The 20,654-nt window shown below is 51.2% G+C and overlaps 2 protein-coding genes across 2 annotated transcripts; both read right to left on the bottom strand.

The window, feature by feature from the left end:
- Positions 1–1,419: 1,419 nt before the first annotated feature.
- Positions 1,420–6,610, bottom strand: GSR (glutathione-disulfide reductase). Its single transcript, XM_072863051.1, has 13 exons — positions 6,479–6,610; positions 5,501–5,527; positions 5,151–5,239; positions 4,676–4,745; positions 4,358–4,505; positions 4,182–4,236; positions 4,000–4,099; positions 3,415–3,501; positions 3,069–3,230; positions 2,494–2,605; positions 2,283–2,414; positions 1,951–2,084; positions 1,420–1,740 (listed from the first exon to the last, which is right to left on the bottom strand). Exons 1-13 carry the CDS (start codon positions 6,605–6,607, stop codon positions 1,591–1,593), a joined length of 1,395 nt encoding a protein of 464 aa, XP_072719152.1. The 5' UTR covers positions 6,608–6,610; the 3' UTR covers positions 1,420–1,590.
- A 112-nt stretch (positions 6,611–6,722) lies between these two features.
- On the bottom strand, positions 6,723–20,545 carry PPP2CB (protein phosphatase 2 catalytic subunit beta). Its single transcript, XM_072862000.1, has 7 exons — positions 20,269–20,545; positions 11,759–11,968; positions 11,350–11,523; positions 10,691–10,780; positions 9,059–9,220; positions 8,088–8,206; positions 6,723–7,468 (listed from the first exon to the last, which is right to left on the bottom strand). Exons 1-7 carry the CDS (start codon positions 20,368–20,370, stop codon positions 7,396–7,398), a joined length of 930 nt encoding a protein of 309 aa, XP_072718101.1. The 5' UTR covers positions 20,371–20,545; the 3' UTR covers positions 6,723–7,395.
- Between the last annotated feature and the right edge of the window lie 109 nt (positions 20,546–20,654).

The raw sequence follows: 20,654 nt of genomic DNA, 5'->3' as shown, positions 1-20,654 counted from the left end.
GCCCCAGCCCCCGGGGGTCACTGTGCCCGGGACCGGGACCCACCCGGGGGCGGGAGGAGACCCGGGAGGTCACCCGTCCCACCCTGGTCCCGATCCCGGTGCCCGTCGGTTCCCCGCGCCGGGGACCCCAGGGGACGTGGTCTCACGGGGACGCCCGGGGCTCAGCTTCCCTCTGCTTTTTTTTTGCCCAGTTTCCTCCAAAAAGGAGGCTTCTGCGGACACTCGGCCCCTGCCTCTGCGTCCCTGCCTCTCTTTTTTTTAGACGCTTTGATAATTTCTCTGGCTATGAAGTACGGGACAAATCTTGCAAACGCTCTAAAATATGCCTTAAAATAAAGGCCCAAACTTGTCATTTAAAAGAAAAAAAAAGATACTGACACAATGCCATTAGAGCGTATTGACTGAGAGGGTAAAGTCACGGTGATTCAGATGGAGCACTTCACTTTGAATTCCCTCCAGCTGACTCCTCTAATGTGCCTGAGGATCGCCTGTGGCAAGCCCAGAGGAAATCTTTTGTGCTTCGGTTAGCAATAAACCTTGCAAATCATTATTCCTTCTAAGACTAACATAGATAACTGAAGATACCAGAAATATTTGGGGTTTTGCTTGTACTTGAGCCCCTAGGAGTCTGATATACTCTTTAAATTCATGTTGATGAGGTTAGTAGGAGGGCTGGGCAGGATTTTCCTGCCTGCTACGGTTTTGCCGGCCGGCCGGGACAGAGACATCCCAGTAACGCCTGGAGCCGCAGACCCAGGCTGGGCACCAGCGTCCCTTTCCTTTGGCCACTGACCTCCTCCTTTGGTTTCAGGGAATTTTCGACCTCAGAGATACTTTGATTTCATGTAAACTCTTTATTTCTAGCAAAAGCAAAGCAGTTCCAGCACCCGCGCTGTGCCCCACCTCTCCTGGCTGGGTTTTGCCCTGGGCCACTTCAAGCTGCCTCAAGCTTTGAGAGCTCGAGAGCTGCAGCCACGAAGAGCAGATAGATGATAGCCACGGGGCAGCGAAGGGCAGATAGCCATGGGGCAGTGAAGGGCAGATAGCCACAGGCCAGCGGAGGGCAGATAGCCACGGGGCAGCAGAGGGGATCTGGAAGTCCCTGGGATGCAGCGGGGTCAGGCCAGCAGCTCCCCCGTGATCTCACATCCGATAGCGATGCCGATGCATCCATGTCCAACAGCGATGCCGATGAGCCCGGGGCGGAGGACAGAGCCCACCCGGGACACTCCAGCACCCACGAGTGCCCCAAGCACCCAGCCGTCCTGCCCCCCTCTGCTGCTCCCCGCACAGCCCTAGGGCTGGGGACGATAGAGGAGGAGCCCGGCCACCGGCAGCCTTCCCTCAAACCGTGCCGAGGGACCGTGCCACCACCCTCCGCGGTTGGGCACGGCAGGACACAGACACCGTAAAGCGAAAGGCAGAGACTTGCCGGCATCACTGCATTTATTTTCCACTCCAAAGCAAGCCACGCCAATTTTACAGACACGCTCTCCAGGCAACCGCCTGACGTTAAGGCATTTTTTAAGACATATAAAACATTTTCCGCAGCTGCAGCTGCCGTCTCTGGGGCGGCCTGCACCCACCGCCTCAACGCAGCGTCACCAGCTCTTCGGCAGAAGTGGGGTGAATGGCGACGGTGTTGTCCAGGTCGGCCTTGGTGGCCCCCATTTTGATGGCCACGGCAAAGCCCTGCAGCATTTCGTCACAGCCCAGCCCTTGCATGTGCAATCCCACCACCTTTGGGGAAGAAGCGAGAGGCCGGATGGGACCCAGCACCGGCGAAATCCGGGCTGAACACTGGGCTTGGTGCTGGGGGAGCTGGATCCCAGCCTCAGACCCAGTCTGAGCAGGTCAGAGCCGACCACGCGGGGACAAGAGGACAGCCAGCCGTGGTCCCCACCGTCCCCCCGCAGCGTCCAGCTGTCCCCCCTGGTCCTCTCCACGCACCTTCTCCTCCTTGCCAGCACACACCAGCTTCATGACGCACTTAACCTTCCTCTGGGTGATGGCGTGGTACAAGGGGGTGAAGGACGTGCTGTAGATCTTCACGTTCTCCCTCCCGTGCGTGGCCACAGCTTCGTCTGCAGCAGAAGACACCGCACGTAGGTCAGGGGGATGCACGGTATACATGAGGCATTTATAAAGAGGGAGTCAAAGCGCATTTCGCAAGGCTCAGACCGCTTGCCGGAGATCAGATCGTTTCCTCAAGCATCAAACCGGCAGCTCTGAGCCACAACATCCCCAGCCTCTTTGCCCCACCACGCCCTGTCTGTCCCCACCTTCGGTGAGGCCCACAGTGCCAATGGGTGGGTGGCTGAAGACAACGGTGGGGATGTCATGGTAGTCCAGCCAGGATTCCTCCTTGCCCTCGAAGAGCCTGTGGGCCAGCTTTCTGGCAGCCGCGATAGCCACTGCAGGGAGGGACGAGGAGCCTGAGCTGAGGCACAGTGCGGGACCGAGGGGCTGGGGAGGGGGGCACGGCCACAGTACCTGGGGTGAGGAGGGCTCTCCCGCAGACATCCCCGACGGCATAGACCCCTCTCCTGGTGGTGTTCTGGTACTTGTCCACCACCACGTGGCCCTTGGCGTCCACCTGCACGCCCTGCCGCGGGAAACGGCAGCCGCCTTGGCACGTGCTCCGGGAGGGATGGGACAAGCGATGCCCACAGGGGACCCGTGCCGGTGGCCACTGTGTTCCCAGTTGGGGGTGGAGCATGGTGGGAACACCATGCTGTGGCAGGCTCTGGAGATCCATGGGACCCCCAGAGACCCATGGGACCCCCGGAGACCCGTGGGACCCTTGGAGACCTGTGGGACCCATGGAGACTTGTTGAACCCATGGAGACCTGTGGGACCACCAGAGACCCATGGGACCCCTGGAGACCTGTGGGAACACCAGAGACCTGTGGAACCCTTAGAGACCCGTGGGACCCTTGGAGACCTGTGGGACCCATGGAGACTTGCTGGGCCCATGGAGACTTGTTGGACCCATGGAGACCTGTGCGACCCCCAGAGACCTGTGGGCATCCTCACACCGGCGCCGAAGGGATGTGCTGCCACCTCACCACTTGGTCCAGGCACAGCTCCTCGGTGTTGGGCTCCCGCCCCACGGCCCACAGCAGGCAGTCAACGTCCTGGATCACTCCCTCCTTTGGCATGCAGCCAGGCACCGAGGAGGTCACCGTCACATCCAGCAGCCCGTGAGGGGACTTGGTGACCGTTTTGACCTGCGGGGAGAAGGTGCCAATGGCTTTTGCCTTGCAACAGGTGATGGCGGCCGCACTGCACAAACCAGGGGTGCCGCCAAAGCCGTGGCCTCGCGAGCGGGCACCCAAAATGCCAGCTTTCCCCCTGGCCCTGCCTCTCCAGGAGGGATGGGACAAGCCCCGGGGCTGCTCTGCATGCCGGTACCTGTGTGTGCTTCCAGACATCCACCCCGGTGTTCTCCAGCTCCTGGGTGCAGTTCGAGCTGATCATGGAGTCGAAGGTCCTCAGGACCTGGGCAGGGACCCACCAGCCCTGTCAGACGAGGGTCTGCAGGCGAAGGCACCACCTGGCAGCCCCCTCCACCGGCATTTCCCTGTGCTCGTGCCCCATCCAGGCCCAGAGAGGTTTGGAGCGCTTCTGGTTAATGATAAAGTTCTCCTCTGTTTGTTTTCCCTTTAATATTTTCTTTTTTCAAGTTGCGACTTGAAATAAAACTCAAGGAAATGGGTGCGGTGGCACGCACGGCTGCAGAAATGCCGGGTGTTCGGGTCAGCGCTGCCGAAATCCTCCTGGCAGCACACCTACGCTCTTCTTCTCACCCTGCCTGACCCCCCCAGCCCCTCCTCACACCCAACAGCCTAACGCCACCGTCCTCCGCATCGCCATTTCTGCCATTTCCTGAGCCTGCGCCCACTCGGACCCTCCTTTACCAGCTCGCAGAGCTGATGACCAGAAAACCCCGGCAGCTGCCGGGTGGGAAGCGCGGCTGGGGACAGCCGGTGGCACTACCTTGTCCCGGCGGATCAGCAGGGATGATTTGGAGCCCAGCGTGGAAAGGATCCCCGCGATTTCCACCGCGATGTAGCCAGCACCAACAATAACACTGCGCCTGTAGAGAAGCGACCATGCCATGCGCAGGCGTGCCGAGCCGGCGGCGGCGGCGGCAGCCGGGGGTGCGAGCCCCACTTTACCTGGGCAGCTCCTCCAGGTCGAAGAAGCCGTCGCTGGTAATCCCCAGGCTGGCACCTGCAAAGCAAAGCCCCTTTCACACCCCTCGCCAGCCGCCCTTCCCATCTCCACCTCCCAAAACCTGCTTTGCTTTGGCAGACCTCTCTCCAGGCAGCCCGGGGAATTTCGTCAGGCTCACCGGGAATTTCGCTGTCGGGAGGGACGGCCGGACGCCCACCCGTGGCTATAAGGATGTGAGGAGCCGTGTACTTTTTCCCATCCACTTCGATGGTAGGCTCGGGATCGGCGGTGAACTTGCCATAGCCCCGAATGATGTCGATGTGAGCCTTAGGGGAGTAACAGTTATGGGCTTAGCAGCAGCAGGAGGTGCGAGCCAGCTAACGGAGCCAGGGCTTGCACAGTTAGAGAAGAGGAGACCCGTTAAGGCTGAAAAAGCTGCCAAAAATCCAGCAGAGCCCACTTCCCCGCTCAGCTGGCGAGAGAAACGCAGCCTCACCTTCTTTACGTTATTCTCATAGATCTCGTTCAGGCGCCGCACGTAAGCATCACGCTTCTCTTTAATCGTTCTGGAACAGAGTGGGGGCTTATCGTCACTGCGAGTGAATGAACCTACAGAGCTCAGCGAAAAACACTTCAATCCCTTCGCTACGTGACACCCACGCCACAAAATAAAATGGCCCCGAGTTACCCAGCAGCCTTCCCTATCGATGCGAGGTTTTTGTGCCTGCCTTCCCGGCATCCCTCTTTTCCAGAATCTCTTCCCACGGCTGCTTTGCCACCCCTCATTTCCAAAATACAGCGGGAATCCTGGCCGTGTAACCACCTCAGCATCCATCCATGGGAAGCCTCAAAGCAGGCAGGGACTTCTTCGGGGCGGACGAGCCACGGGGCCACGGTGCTGACCTGCTGCCGCTCCCCGCAGGACACACACCGGGGGACGCTCGTTTCCAACCGGCTCTTTCCATATTTACCTCCAGTTGAACTTGACGCCGGGCGTTTCGAAGCCGTAGTCGGCGTGATCGTGGACAAACTCCGCGTGGACCGCCGCGTTCCACATCACCTGCCCGCACAAACCGCACGTCGGCTCAGGAAGACCGGTTTGATTTAGGGAAAACCCCCTGCCACGCTGCCCGATGCCTCACCTCTGCCCAGAGCAGCCCACGGCACACGGGTCTGAGCGCTTCGTGGCATTTCCAAGCCCCTGCTTCCTCCCCGCTCCTTCCTCCCCACGCCAGCACCTCCCCGCAATTCGGCAGGCACCCACACCAGACCCAACCCACGGCCGAGGCGTCGCTGGAGCTGGCGGCGAAAGCCCCCTTACCTTTTTTGGCACGCACCCAACATTGACCTAGGGGGAAATAAGAGCAAGGCTCAGCGTTAAGGCTTAGTTTTTCAAAGCTGACGCTCCGGGGAGCATCCCACGTCAGGCCAGTACTGAAACCCAGCTCTCTGCCCAGGAAAATGAAGGCAGGATTATGGGTTTCTGGCAAAAGAGGGTTGTAACCTCCTTTGGTGCCTCAAGGGCTTGTGGTTTGCCCATTTTTCTTCACTTCCTTGAAGGAGAATACAGAAAGTGCACAGTCTTCAACTACAAGGGTTTTTTTTCCCAGCGATGATTTAAAAGAGATTTACTAGGAGAAGGGTGTTCGCCATCCCTTTCTTGCGCTTCTGGTCCTAGCACGGCAACTCTTTCGGGGGAACGCACTTAAAGCATTTAACGAGACCCTGTCCCTGCCTTGTTTGAGGAACGAGTTTGTTTTTTCTGCTTGTTTTTCATGCCCGCTAGTTCTGCTTTGCTGCCTTTCAGTGCTAACTGAGCGGGCAGTTGTGCTGCACAGGCCCGGCACCCAGCAGCATCCCTTTATCAGCCTGAAAGCAGCCAAGCAGAGCCAGCACCCTCCCAGGGGAGAGCAGAATCGGTTCAGTCCCGCTTCCACGCTGCTCAGCGTGACGAGGCAGGTCCTCGCACAACGCTCCCCGGCTGGGATGGCCACGCTCCTGCCCTCCGGCTTCCCGCACCGCAGGACCGGGAGCAGCCCCGGGGGAACCGGGAGCAGCCCCGGGAGAGCCGGGAGCAACCCCGGGAGAGCCGGGAGCAACCCCCGAGGAACCGGGAGCAGCCCCGGGAGAGCCGAGAGCTGCCCCGGGGGAAAAGGGACCAAGCGCGGGGGAGAAGGGACCAACCCCGGGACCAACCCCGGGGGAGCGGGGAGTAGCCCCGGGAGAACCGGGCCCGCACGCCTCGTCCCCCCCGCCCCGGGAGCGGCTCTCCCCGCCCGTGGGTGTCCCCGGGACTCACGCAGGTGCCGCCGAAGCGGCGGGGCTCCACCAGCGCGACGCGGGCCCCCAGCTCGGCTGCCCGCCGGGCCCCCGCCAGCCCCCCGGACCCGCCGCCCAGCACCAGCAGCTCGTAGGCGGCCGCCGCCATGGCTGCGGGGCTCGGTCTGGCTGCGGGGCTCGGTCTGGCTGCGCTCCGCCCCGGAGCCGCCTCCCCGTCCCGCCCCGTCCCCGTCCCCCTCCCGCCCCACGACAGCACGACGGGCTGGGGCTGACAACGGCAAGTTTATTGGTTCGGGTACAGCCGGGAGGATTGCAAGCACTGCCAGGACGAATATACAGAGGGGAGAGGGGAAAATAACCGAAGAAAACAAACGAACAACAAAACAAACCAAAAAATAAAAAAAAAAAAAGGCAGGATCAACACAGAAGAGGAACCGAGCGAGGAAGGGAACGCTTTTATCCTTGTTATGACAACGTACTCCCAAGCAGGAATTGCTTCCTTTCTCCAGTTAAGTTGATCGGTCTTTCAATAAAATAAAGAGCGGTGGGGGAAGAAGTTAGTGTGCATTTCCCTGGAAAATAAACTCTACTTCATGCCAGTTAAACACTAGAACTAAAAATTTACAAAGAAGCCTCAAAGGAGATGGAGGTGTTGTTAGAGTTACCTTTTCCTCTCTGAACAGTCCAGAAGAAAAACAATGACTACAAATACAGCAGGCAAACTGACTGTTGGACTGATGGGTATAGGATAGATATAGTGTTGTAAGGAATTCAGTCTCAAGTTGTGCTAAACGCTCTTCGTCCTCTGTATGGCACATTTTGGTCCATGATGGGGATTTTAAGTTGAGACGAACCCCGATTTCTTACAGAAACGTGTAAATATTGTTGTTCTTTAAAACGCCAGGTGTACTTCCGTCAACAAAGGTTAGGAGAGGTTTATAGGAAGTAGTCTGGGGTACGACGGGTAACATGAGGCTCTCCACGACGAGGTGCTGGGTCGAACTGGAGGCTGCAGAAAAGAAAAAAGGATCATTTTCCCCGCCTCCACAAGGTATTTTCCAATGCCGCAACAAATGCTAGACTTGCTCTCCTGCTAGTATTGCTTTACTCATCCCAGCTGCTTCCACATAAAATGCTCCAGGTCCCAAAACAAGCATCCGTGGGATGAAACTCATCAGCTGCTCGAAATGCTGCTTACAGAGCGAACACCACCCAGCAGTCAGCACTTCAGCAGCCCACCACTACTTTCACACGAGCTCAGCTGAATGCAAAATTCACTCTCTCACCCATCTTTACAAAGCCTAGTGTGACCGAAAATATAAATAAATACATAAATCAATCTGTCTTTACTCTCGCTGTCAAGCTTGGGCAATAGAGGGATTACGAAAATGCAGAAGCTCCAACTCTCCAGAGAGCCAGGAAGAGGAGATAATGCAGTACCCAAGAGAAGCTTTTAAGAGCTTAAGTCACTACTTATTTTTAGATATTCTTGCAGGTAGAGCACGCAACGTTAATTCCAGAGTGGTTTGAGCTGGCCTTTCCCCAAAGAACCCCTTTGGAAAGGATGAGACATTCCTCACAATACAGAACGGTTAGGAAGAGAGAACAGCCCGAGCCAGGTTACTCACAAGGAATATTTTAAAGTGTCATCTAGTTCCATGATAGCAGCCTGGTTCCCACAACGGTAACAGTAATTGGGCGCACTGAAAATGGTCACCACATTTCGGTCGTGGCACCAATTATAACCCTGCCAGAAAAAAAAAAAAAGAAAAAAAGGTCTCTGTTAAACCTCAAACCTCAGCCAGTCTGAAGTTCCTCTTAAGGCCTGAAACGACCCAAGGCATCTGTGAAACTGCAGACTTCTCGTAAGTATTTCCAACTGACTTAGTTTCATTTTACAAATACTCTACTGCAAGAACAAGCGGTAGTTACCTAGCAAAACCAGCTTCAACCACTCTACAGAAAGGTAAGCCATTTGTCACTCGCGTGTTTATCCATTTTGAATCCAAATTATGGACTGTACCACAAAGAAACCTTGAGATTTTTAGGTACGCCTTTAGCCGTCATCCACCACAAACGAGAATTTGTCTGCTGGATGCGAGCGACTTCTGACGTACGGTACTACTTAAGAGATCGACTTGAATGGGATTTTAAACACGCATCTGCTCCATTGACCCACCTGGCATTTTTCCAGCAAGACATACAAGAATAGCCTATCAACGGCCAAAATTATGGCTTAATCCCTGTCACATCTGACTACCGAGTATCACAGGACAGCCTGTTTAATGCAGCAGTAGTCTAAGTAGAGCAGTCGGCATGTAAGGAGATTATGACTTCCACAAATGGGGTGTGACAGGGTCCTTTTGGCAATTTACTTGGGGGGGAAGGAGGCCAGAACATGCCCTTATTCACACCGCAGGTCAAAGCACATCATTTTATGTTGCTTGTTGTTTTCACATGATTAAAGTCCCTCTTTGGTATTTACCTGCATAACATTTAGGTGTCAGCTTATGAAACCCATCAGCGGAAGGTCTCACAGAGGAGACAAGAACTCACATCTATGTTTTGTTAGCCCCATCTAGCAGAGTGCTTTCCCTACCTCCATGACAAGTTGGTGAGCACGGGAGACCAGTGTGAGACCATTGGCATGGTTAAATGTTTCAGAAATATCTTGCCCAAACGTGTAGCCAGCACCACGTGGAGATATACCCCAGCCTCCACGATCATCCGGATCCGACCATAACAGATCACACATCGGACCCTTGAAAAAGATTAAGTGTTCTTCATTAGATCACTAGCAAGACCATTATAAAAAGCCATTTTAAAAACACATTTTATTTACAGTAAAAAGACTGCCAGCATGGCACACGAGTTTATTTAACACACATAATACCAGCTAGTTACTCACTGTATCAGTCAGCAGCCTTCCCAAAGAAATGGATACGTACACAGCTGACTGAGAAAGGAGTCCATGTAACCAGAAAACTGTTCCCACCTCCTCTTCCACGCACACCGTTTACCATTTCACACAAAGACACGGAGAGCAGATCCACATTCTTACTCCTGACTCTCACAGTATAATAAAAAGGGGCCACGTGAGAAGGTATGCACGTCCAAGGATACACAACGGGTGCATTCGTGCCAGCCAAGCTGCAATAAATTAAAGAAAGGGAAACGACCCGTAGGAGGCTATGTTCCAGAGACTGATCTTAAGCCTTCAGCAGACCTTCTGGCAGGGTATTAACCATTTAATTTCCTCTCCTAAACAGTCTATTGTTGGACTTGACAAAAATATCTTGGTGCATATCTTCTAACACTCACAAATGAAGCTCAGCGGCTTTTCTTGCTGAGCTACTAAGGGGCAGTAAAGACACTGCAGTATTTATCCATGCCTGCTGCTGTTTCCTACCCAGCGACCTGAGCTCTGCAGTAGGATCACACTGACTACATGTGGAGGTCCTCAGGACAGCCAGATTTCAGCACACAGATATGCAGCACAGGACTGGGAAAAACCCAGAGCAACAATATAATCACTACACCTCACTACAGGTAGATGTCCCACCAGGTAGCCCCCTGATTCTGGGAGGAATTTACACAGCTTACTGCAAGTTTTTGGAAGCCTTGGGCAGACCTTGCTGCAGTGTTCTCACTGTTATACCAAAGATGTCGCAGGACAAGCGGTTCGTTTTAATCAGAGAACATTCAAGTCCATTTGTAAACCCCAATCACTCCAACACAGAAGAGCCATTTGCTACCCTGGGAGCTCAGAAGGTGGTTTCTTCGGTCCTGGTCTCCGGCCCCCAGAAAGTGATGAACAAGGTGAAACACCACAGAAGAAAGGACTGGCTGTGGAGGAAGGATGGTGACACAACATGGCTTCACGTGGTGGTTGTCTGTTCACAAGCGAGTCTGTGATGAGGCTGAAGGTAGTACACCTTCCCCTGCCAAATACTATTCTTTGAGTCAGCATGACAGTCAAAAAACCCCATGATTCTGTGAAAAACAGCTGTGAAAACCCCATAGCTCTCCTTTTGTAGACTGCTGTAATCAAAGCATATTGACTCGTGTGTGTTTTGCCCAAATATATGTTCATCTGCTCTAGCTCTTAGAAAGGCAATAATCCACTGTGTAACCGTGTGTCTCACTGATTACATGGATTTCAATGTGAGGCTACATTTGCATTTTCCACCAACAGATATCTCAGTTTATGATGTATTTCCTTTCCTGTTACCTCATGTGGAACTTCCTGCAGGCGGTCCAGAGCCCTGATATGATCCAGTGTATCTATGGATGGAGAGAGGCCACCGTGGAGACAGAATATCTGTTCCGGAAAAAAGAAGAGCAATCTGTTCAGTGCATATTGGCACGGGAAGACTGATCTCAGAAATAGCTGTTTTTCACTCTGTTATCATTCTTTTACAATTACAGCCGTCTCGCCATCGCAGCAGAGAAACCAAATTTAATTCCCGCAAATGGAAACAAAACTAAAAGGCTGCACCTTGCATACAGAGATCAAAGCAACGGCAAAGATACCATGCCTTCCATTTTAAGAATATCTTGCCTCACTGCCACAACTCGACTCGCATCTACTGTATCATGAGGGGATCCCCACTTGTTGAGCAGTCATTTTAAATGAACCATTCATTTAAAATGAACCATACATGCAATGCCCTGCCATTCCTTCGGCAGCAGAATCAAAAGCCTTCCCGCACCATCAACTTGTATTAACACCTCAGTAAATTCTTCTCCAAACCCACAAGAAGTACATGGGCTTTAAAAAAATTTGGATCACAAGTTGAGGAAGCTTGTTTGAGACTGTTCATGTAGAGATCAGACAATACAGTCCGCATAACTCCATGAAATGGAGGGCTTTCCTTATGCAAGGCTTACCTGGCCATCTACTAGAGCTGTAAGCGGAAGATAATCAAACAGATCTGTGAAATACTTCCAGACGTTGGCGTTGCCATACTTTCGCAGACATTCGTCATAAAAGCCATACACTTGTGTAATTTGTCTGCTTTCGTGATTGCCCCTCAGTATTGTAATGCGTTCTGGGTAACGCACCTATTGACAAAGAAAACTCTTATTTAACACAAGAATTGTACCATCAATATGGAAAGAAATAGTAACAGAGTATTTCAAACAGCAGTCGAGCATCCAGCTCTGTTACAGAATAGCACACGTCCGTTAACGCATTTCAATTCCATCCACCTAGCTCAATGGGAGGAACAATTCTTTCAAAACTCCCCGAAAGCGCTGTTTTACCCAAGGCTGCTGTAGAAAAACTGTCAAACCTTACCTTCAATGCTACTAGAAGAGTCACCGTTTCCACCGAGTAATAGCCTCTGTCCACGTAGTCTCCCATGAACAGGTAATTTGTGTCTGGCGATTTCCCACCAATTCTAAAGAGTTCCATAAGGTCATGGAATTGACCGTGGACATCCCCACAGACGGTGACGGGGCAACGTACCTCCTGCACATTCGATTCTTTTGTAAGAATTTCTTTAGCCTAGCAAGAAAAACACGTTTAGGACAAAAAGGTAAGAAGCTCCTCCATAAGCAGGTGCAGACGTTATTCCACTGCGTTCGCACTGGAAACCCGATTTCGCTCCCGTAGCTCAAGCTGACCACTGGAAAAACAGTTTGTTGGGTAAGCAAAGACAAAGTGCATTTTGCAAACCCCTGTGCACGAAGACAAGCAGGTTTGCTACTGTGAGGCCAGGTCATTAAGATCTCACTGTACCACAAGCACTGACAAACAGATGCAAAGAAGTAACTAAACAAGTTCATCCCCAGCCTCCCCTGAAATTATGCAGTGTGAACTTCAAGACTTGCACTGCGTAACGACTTTCATCACCGTTGGGGTTCACCCGTGAATCCTGCGCTTCTTCCAAACATTTCTCAAGTGCACAGAAGACGAAGCACTATTCCAGTAAGCTTCATTAGCATCACGGGCAGACATTACCTTCTTAAGCACAACTGATTTTTTTTTTTTAACATACAGATTTTGACAGATTTCTCCATCTACGTGTTCAACACAGCTCAGGGCTGCTGCCTGTTCATCTCAGCCATGTGAACTATGGCAGCACTCAGCACTCCAATCTGACTGCCAAAGTCAAGCGCTATTCAGTTTCACGATACCTAGAAGCTTTTACCTCAAGAACCACAGCTGTCCCCTCAGTATTGCAGGCCATCCCGTGTCCTGTCAGCAAGAGTTCAGCGCAAAACTCGTATGAACAGAGATTAGTCAATACTCTTGCCGTCTGCTGTAAAGGTAGAAATACCAGAGGAAATAGCGCACGCCTCTCAGGCAACTATTATGGTTTTCTTAACAACTTGATTTGCAAAATCACATATAAAGCTAGATATTATTTGATACTTACACTAGTAGGAAAACTATGACCTCCTAGACTTCCGATAGAAGTCATCTGACTTGCAACCATGCACTTACACACAAACTCCCTCCCGCCACATTTTAGTCTGGCTACCGTCTCAGTTGCTCAACGGATTGCTCTCAATCCCACGCAGCCACGTGGAACCATTCACGTTGCCACCTTCGCTGGCAACGCAGCAGCAGGCTGGAACAACTCTTCTGCCAGCACTGACAGCTACTCCTCACTGCCTTCCTCCTCTGGGATCCCTCAGGCTTCCCCCCATCGCTGCACACCCATAAACCTCAAGTGCTCTCCCAAGACCAAAGATTTCGCAGCAGCGGGTCCGTGCCATGGAAACGGCACTACGAACAGCGCGTTCGTTCTGTATCGACAGAGCCAGCTCATCGTGTGATCGCTGAGCAGAGATTATGTTAAGAAAAGCTGCAGATGACAAAGTGGCTCATCTGGCAGAAACGCTGGGCAACCGCTACGGCACCAGATGAGCTGAGCTGCGTTACTCTGCCAAACAATAACCAGCGCCAGCGCCGGGGGTTGATGGGGCCGCCCCAGCTCTCCAGAGGTACCGTGCTTTCAGGTTGCATTGCGGTGAGTACGAGACAACTGGAGCCGTACTCAGGAAAGGGAACCTTCTCTGCACGCTCCCAGAACACACGGGAACTAACAAATCCATTTCCCTTGCAGAGGGGCAGATTTCTTCTTTTTGCTTAAGCTACCGAGGAAAACAAGTATTCCTAAGCTTCACTTCGCTAACCTGGCACAGAACATCACTGCATATGCAAGAGATAGTTCTCTCACCCAGGGCACTTTTTGCCTGCCAGATTTCCAATCCTCTTCCAAGCACAACAGTTTAACAACTTCTAAAGGCAGGTCACATACAACTGGAAAAGCAAAGTCAGAGGCAATTTTAAACATATGGAGCCATGACCAGCTTCCCTGGTCACACCCAGCTGGCACCAAAATGACCACAGATGGAGGGATGGCATCCCTAGATTTAGTCATCTCTTCCTCTACACCCAGCAGTTCCTTTGCTTATTACAGCCATGTAACATAGCCTACCTGCATTACCTTATTATCGTTATCAAATATCATGTTTGTTTTGCTCATCAGCTGATGCAGATCAGCACTCCAGGCACATCTGAGGCACAGAGAACACCCACTGATAGGCTCCGTCCAATTTGGACAAAAGGGATGAAAGATCACCAGTGTGGAACACTCGCCGGCAGGCGATGATCTGGCTATCCATCGCCAAGTCCCTTAGGTCAGGATGATGTAGCTCCCACCTGCTGCTGCCAGGAAGAAGCTGCTTGCTGAGGACACCCTCACTGGGCTCGCCGAGGACGCCTGTGTTCACATTTAAACATTAGTTGCCTTGCCTCTTTTAGGGAAAGCTCACATTTGGAAAGAATAGCTAAAAGGCAAGCAGTCAAGGGCTTGGACAGCATCCAGCTTGCCCCTTGCACGGTACATAAGCCAAGGGATGTGACCCTGATCCTCAGAGAGACATCCTGCACATGGACTCGATGACATGGGGTCTACCTTGCAGTTCTAAACTGACTGGAAACTGCTGAACCGGTTGCATCTTTGAGTGCAATAGCAGTACTCAAATTCTGTTCAAGTATCTTTAAAAGCACCTATAGCACCTTTTAAGAGCTTCTACCCTCTGGGAGAAACAAATATAAAACACAGTCAACAAAACAGCTGCTCAGTGTGTTCTGACTTGCACAAAGCAACAGATGGAGCTAACTTAACCACAAAAGGTGCGAGGTATTTTCTGCCTTTTTCTATCACACATACTGCTCCCTTCCCAGATGCGTATAAAGAAATACACTTACTTCAAGCCTCCAGGGAAAAAGACACAGGACACTGTACAGATACCATGCACACTTACCAGTGTCTCAACCACATCATCGCTCTCCACCTCTCTGCTCTGCCCAGAAAACCCATGCACCCATCCTGACAACGCGTACAGGTAAAGCAGCACAGGCAACAGAGAGGAGGTCCTTTTGTGCAGTAATAGGGCAAACGTACGTTAAATGCATCCTAGGAAGGTGGGCCAGCCTGAGTCCTGAAATTTTAGTACTAGGAGAAATCCAGAAGTTTCCCCCTCATGAGAAAGGAGGAGGAAGAGCAGCAGCTTCTTAAGCTGCCTACCAGCTGTTACCATGTAGCCTATTTTAGCTTACTATGTAGACAAACATACATGCACATGAATAGATTAAGTCTGTCGTTTTAACGCTGCAGAGCTGGTTCAAATCAGGCTCAGGAGCTGAACTCAGCTGGCCACAGAAGTTTGCCCTCATGTGACTTCCTAATGCAGAACAAGACCTTTAAAATCTTAAGCATCATTAAAAACAACCCAGAAGAGCAGCAGCTAACCAGCACACTCTGCTTGCATATCTCACTGTGCAGAGCTAATGCTACAGTCAAGTGACTTAAAATAACGAAAGCACCATTATAGAACAAGGATTAAAAAAAAACTGATGCAAGTAAGCTGTCCTGCATTATCACAAATTACTTTCTTAAGAAGGCTGTTAAATAACTATGACTTAAAGTCATATTTTAGCTACCTTTGTTTTAGAAAACAGTGACTAATGTTATCAGCTTCCTAAGCGCGTGTCCCAACTGTTTTGGATGAAAACCACATCCAGGTCAAAATTAAAAGCAGCAGCTTTTAAGTATTTTTATTAAATAATGCTCCATTAAGCACAATAGTTACCATGTCTGTCCTCAAAATTACTTTGAAGAGTAGACTGTTTGTTGGCTGTGAACTTGCCCATCATCTCAATTCCCCTCGCTTTCCCAGTTTTAGATTCTGTAGATCACCTTTGTAGACTGGAACACAAGCTTGTCTGCTGTCCAGTCCTCAATCCGTATCGAGGGAGGCTGAAGAATGCACATCCCGATAATTTACTGTGTTGTCCTCGCAAGAGGAAACCGAGCCGTCTCAGGGCTTGAAAACAACGCATTAACGTGCTGCTCCGAAACCTGAGATGCTACACTGGCTTTGAGACTACAGTCGGGATCACCAGGAGACTAATCCCTCTGTGAGAGACTTAAAAAATCAAATCCACATCAACTATTACACTGTTCAGATTTGTCTACGATAATTGTGTAGGCCAGTTCCATGGGTGAGGGGATTATGATCCAACCAGGAGGCAGATTTTCAGCACTGTGCTTTCTCTAGAGAAAACCAAAGACCCCAAGCACCTGCTTTGCATACAAGATCCTTTGAGAGCACAGAAACTCAATTCCTTCTGGAAGATTCATTTACTGCATCACGAGCTCAGTTTGACCCACAGAGGCTCTTACTTCAGGAATCAGAGAAGCCAGCCATGGAGTTTCTGATCAAAATTCAACTGAACCATCACTCCATCAGCTGCAACAGACCAAACTACTACATCAACAAGTGTGCTGAGGATACGAAAATCTCAAGGAGCTCAGCCTGAACAAGAACCATCTAGATTCTCCCCACATGAGATGGAAGCCAGAGGGATGGAGGTGCTCTGCCCTTCAGCAACAAGGCAGCAGAGGACACTCTGGAACCTCAAGAGCGACAGGGATTGTCAAGGTACACATGTGCTTCTAGAGGTACCTGGGCCAGCAAACCCTGGGATGAGTGTCATCGCTAGAGAGATGAAATATTCCTGGCCACGACTCAACACAACACTCGGAATTTCATGGTTTGAATAGTGTCCAGGATGCTACTTGGCTCCATCACTCGTACTCATTTCACCAATTAGCACAGAGGAGCTTGCTAACTCATTCTGCTAAAATTATTCTTAGGTGAAATGATCTCGGAGGGCAGAAGCATCATAGGTACGTGCCAGTAACAGCAATACTCCCTACTGGCTCCTGCTGCTTGGTTTCTAATCAGTTTACAATTACCATTCAATAACCGTACAAGAAATGCAAGTCTTCATTAGCAATTAGAATCCTTCTCCTCCCACCACCTCACAACACAAAGCTCTCAAGCTGCTCACAGCAACGAGACTGTAACCCTTCTTACACACCCGAAGAACAAGGACAGAAAGAAGCAGCTACAAAGAGAGACATGGTTATGGATGGTTGCTTGCCTGTGTTTAATTTAAGAGACAGCCTTTTACTTGCCTTCTTTTGTATCCCATTTTATTACCTGGGCGAAAAACCCTTTTTCCTGGGGTAATTAGGATGGCACTCAACTCCCTCACCTGCACCAGAATTCATTTGCTGACCTGACTTGAACTTTAAAACATAAATATTCAGAGATTTCTGTGTCCAAACTTGGGAGCGCTTCCTATTAAATGAATCCACTTCTTGGCCTTTTAGCCTGACTTGAGCTGTCCAAAATACAGGTTACAACCTGTGCAAGTTCAAAGGCAGTTCGATACAGCCAGCGCTACCCTGCTACCTGTACCCAAGTTAACAATTTCAAAGCTAGCACCAGCACAGAAAGCTGCCATGGCACCTCCAATAGAGTGCAGACATAATCCAAGGCAGAACTCTATAGATTTTCACTGCCTATTTAATGAAAGTGGAAAACGGTTTTAACAACTTTCTGCTGTAAAGAGAGTCCAAAGACCACGATGTTAAGAACAGTAGTACGAGATGCAAGACATCTGACACCCATTTCTCCAACATGCTGGAACATTTCTTGTGTCTACAAGCTCCAGCAGTGATCATCATTGTTTGTCCTTCTATTATCCTTTAAATGTCTGCAAGATTTTAGCTAGATTTCATTTTAAAGACCAGCAGAACGGGAAACAAGTGTTCTCCTGTTGTCTTGAGATGACACCTTGACTAGCTGCATGAAGACTACGAGACTGATTAGCTGCCAAAATGATGTCGTAACTGGGCAGGTGAAGACAGAATGCAATTTTTATAGGCGCAAATTTCAAGAACTTTCAGAGTGCAGAATAATTTGGCATACCCTCATCAATCCTAGCTATGTCCAATCTTTCCCTCATTACTGTTCATTATGCCAGCAATTACAAATAAGAATGACCCAGAGAGGCAAGTCTGGGATTTGTTTGTTTGGGTTTTTTTTTTTCCCCCATTTATTTTGACTTAAACCTTTTTTTTTTTTTTACTACTGAACTCTTCCACAAATTTAAACCTGAGGCAAGAGGTACTATTGTGCTTGGCCTCTTAAAAATTAGTCACACAAAAGGGAGCGCTAAGAAGCGAGACAAGCTTGGTAATCGTTTCTCCAAATACTACTCTCAAGGAAACAAACTAAACCAGCTTTCTGGCAGGGGTGCTTCACACAAAAAACAAGCCTGCACACCCAAAAGTTGTTGTAAGCTCCTTTCCACTACCAGCTGGGTGCTACAACCACTCCCCAAAAACTTAAGAATAAGCCAAGTGAGAGCATCGCAGAGTATTTACTTCATACCCAAGTGTTTCGATCAGTTACCAGCACCCTTGAAGAACAAGGTGATGTGACAGATGACATTGGTTTCATGCCGTGCACCACAGGTTCAGGGTCCCTACCTGTCATCTGGATGACAAAAACCCTCTCCACCTCCAGATGCAACGCGGTGCGCTGAGCTGCTGCTCTCCCTATTTACTGTGCGAGCCCTGACGTACAGCCACAATCTGCTGGCATTGTCCTCCAGCTCCTCAAAACACAGCAGCCACAGCTCCTTAATTAACAACACAGCCAGAGAAGAAGGGAAATGGTTTTCTGTAACAGCTTGCTGGTTAGAACAGCAGTTCCCAACCAGCAACGCTTGGAGCAGGGCACGTATCGTGCTAATAAATTCTTTCAGGCTTATTAGCTGGGCCTCACGCAGGAGACAGCACAGCCACAAGGAGCTCTCGCTCTTCAAGATATATCTACTCCTCAAGCCACTGCTGTCGCTCCCTGCTGCAGCACCAGCCCTTCTCACCACACTCCCTTGGGAACTGATGGAGCTCTGGAGAAAGAGTCATAAAAAAAATGGACAGCCCCAGTGTGGGATAAAAAAAGGGAAAGGGAGAAAGAAAAGAGGCTGGGTGGGGGCTAGCTAGATGTCAGGACCACCGGTGAAAGCATCTGACAGGAAGCCAGAGCCTGGAGTCCTGCGTAGTCTCTGCCTGTGGCATTCAAACAAACAGCTCCTACTTTTCCAGTGAGCACCCCAGCACATTATGAGGTTGCAGTGCAGACTCTCTCTACTGTTCAGATCTTATCACTGCGGTAGTCTATCGAGGATCCGATAGAAGGAAATAGCTGCATCTTCTGAAGTTGGCACCGAGATGTTTAGTCACTGGCTAAAATGTGTTGCCACGAACAGGCATCGGAAAACACGTTCCACTTCTGAGAGAACTGAGCGAGACACACAAGGAGTAACGTGACAATGCCAAGTTCACCATCAGCAATATGATGCTAAAGGGAATGCCGAACTAACTACTCTACCCTCTGCACCTGATAATTATCAGTCCATCCAGGAAAAGCAGCCAAGAGCTTCTCTGGCCCACCTGATGCGCAGCAATGGTCTCTGCTGGTCACCGAGATAAGAAGCAAATAGAAAGAGTAATTTTTGTTACTACATTTGCTACCACTTGAATTCTTTAACTGTCACATCTTACCAAGTCCTAACTTAGTCATAGATTGCAGTATTGCGGGAACGTTCACACAGAGATATTTAACTTTTCAGACAAAATCCAACACAAGTCTGAAGATCGGTCTCCTGATGGGGGGGGGGGGAAGCTCTTGACAGTCTACACTAAACAAGTCCAAACGGGAATTTGCCAAAGAACTGTCCAAACCGCAGTCCAAGATACCATACAGTGTCCTTTATCCCACCATTTCTCGTTCTATTTTAGTCTCCTTCAGCAGCTTCTAAGCCTCTGTTTAGGTCGGCACTACAGCTTATCTCTTATCCCCATCTGCTTTCCTAGATTACACATAGGCTGTCAGAAGGTTTCCTCATTGATTTAGGGTTGACTTCTTTGTATGTGGCTACTACACATCATAAGACGCAAGGGAGAAGCAAAACATGAGGCCCCTGACAGACAGAACACATTTCTCCCTGCACGCACCACCCCTGAGCCTCCCCCGCAACTTAGATGAACCCAAAGCCAAAAAGTAAAAACCATACTGTTGAGGGCAGTTACGTGTGAAAAAAAATCCTACAACCGTGGCATTTTTGACGGCAAAAATATACTGCCACTGTACACAGGAGGACTCCCCACCTCAGACATACTCCAGGCAGCATCACGGTCTCGCAGCGAGCAAAGCGAGGAGAAGCAAACCTGCTTCCCCCTCACAGCACCCCGCAGGCTCCCACTGCCGCTCCCGCGCTCCCCAGCAGCGGGGCTGAGGGACCGCAAGGCCCAACCCCGAGCCAAACCACCCCGCCTGATAGCGCGGCCGGCCGGGCAGTCACCTGCTACCAGCGCCGGGCCTTAGAGACGGGGCGAAGCCGGGCCCACCCCCGGGCTCCGCACTCACCTTCTCGCAGAGGCTGCGGACCTGGCTCTCGCTCAGCTGCCGGCACTCGTTCAGCTGCTCGATCCACTGGTCCAGCTCCTTGGCGAAACCCTTCTCCTCCATGGCGGCGGCGCTGCCCGCCGCGTAGGGCCGGGCCGGGGGCCGGGCAGGGCAGGGCCCCGCCGCGCTCGGGGCCCGCGAGGCCCGGGCCCGCCTAAGGCTGGCGGCGCAACAACCGGGATGCGAGGCCTGCTCCGCTCCGCGTAATGGCGGCCCCCCCCTCCCGCTCCTGCGCACTTCCGGCCACACCCACCCCGCGTGACCCACGCGCACTTCCGGGCCACCGCGACGCACGCGCGAGCCACGCCTCTCCCTCAAGGCCCCGCCCCTCGCCCCAACGGTCGCCT

The sequence above is a fragment of the Ciconia boyciana genome, chromosome 5 (assembly GCF_034638445.1).
Source record: "Ciconia boyciana chromosome 5, ASM3463844v1, whole genome shotgun sequence".
Lineage (NCBI taxonomy): Eukaryota > Metazoa > Chordata > Aves > Ciconiiformes > Ciconiidae > Ciconia > Ciconia boyciana.
The sequence above is the reverse complement of the archived record's forward strand: the minus strand, read 5'-3'. Positions and strand labels throughout refer to the sequence as shown.

Excerpts from the sequence above, each read along its gene's own strand:
- GSR (XM_072863051.1), bottom strand. The coding sequence starts at position 6,607 with ATGGCGGCGGCCGCCTACGAGCTGCTGGTGCTGGGCGGCGGGTCCGGG. Across the intron at positions 4,506-4,675 it reads ATGAGAATAACGTAAAGAAG|GCTCACATCGACATCATTCG; the intron begins GTGAGGCTGCGT and ends TACTCCCCTAAG. Across the intron at positions 3,231-3,414 it reads ATGTCTGGAAGCACACACAG|GTCAAAACGGTCACCAAGTC; the intron begins GTACCGGCATGC and ends TTCTCCCCGCAG.
- PPP2CB (XM_072862000.1), bottom strand. The coding sequence starts at position 20,370 with ATGGAGGAGAAGGGTTTCGCCAAGGAGCTGGACCAGTGGATCGAGCAG. Across the intron at positions 11,524-11,758 it reads CTCTTCTAGTAGCATTGAAG|GTGCGTTACCCAGAACGCAT; the intron begins GTAAGGTTTGAC and ends CTTTGTCAATAG. Across the intron at positions 8,207-9,058 it reads CTCACCAACTTGTCATGGAG|GGTTATAATTGGTGCCACGA; the intron begins GTAGGGAAAGCA and ends TTTTTCTGGCAG.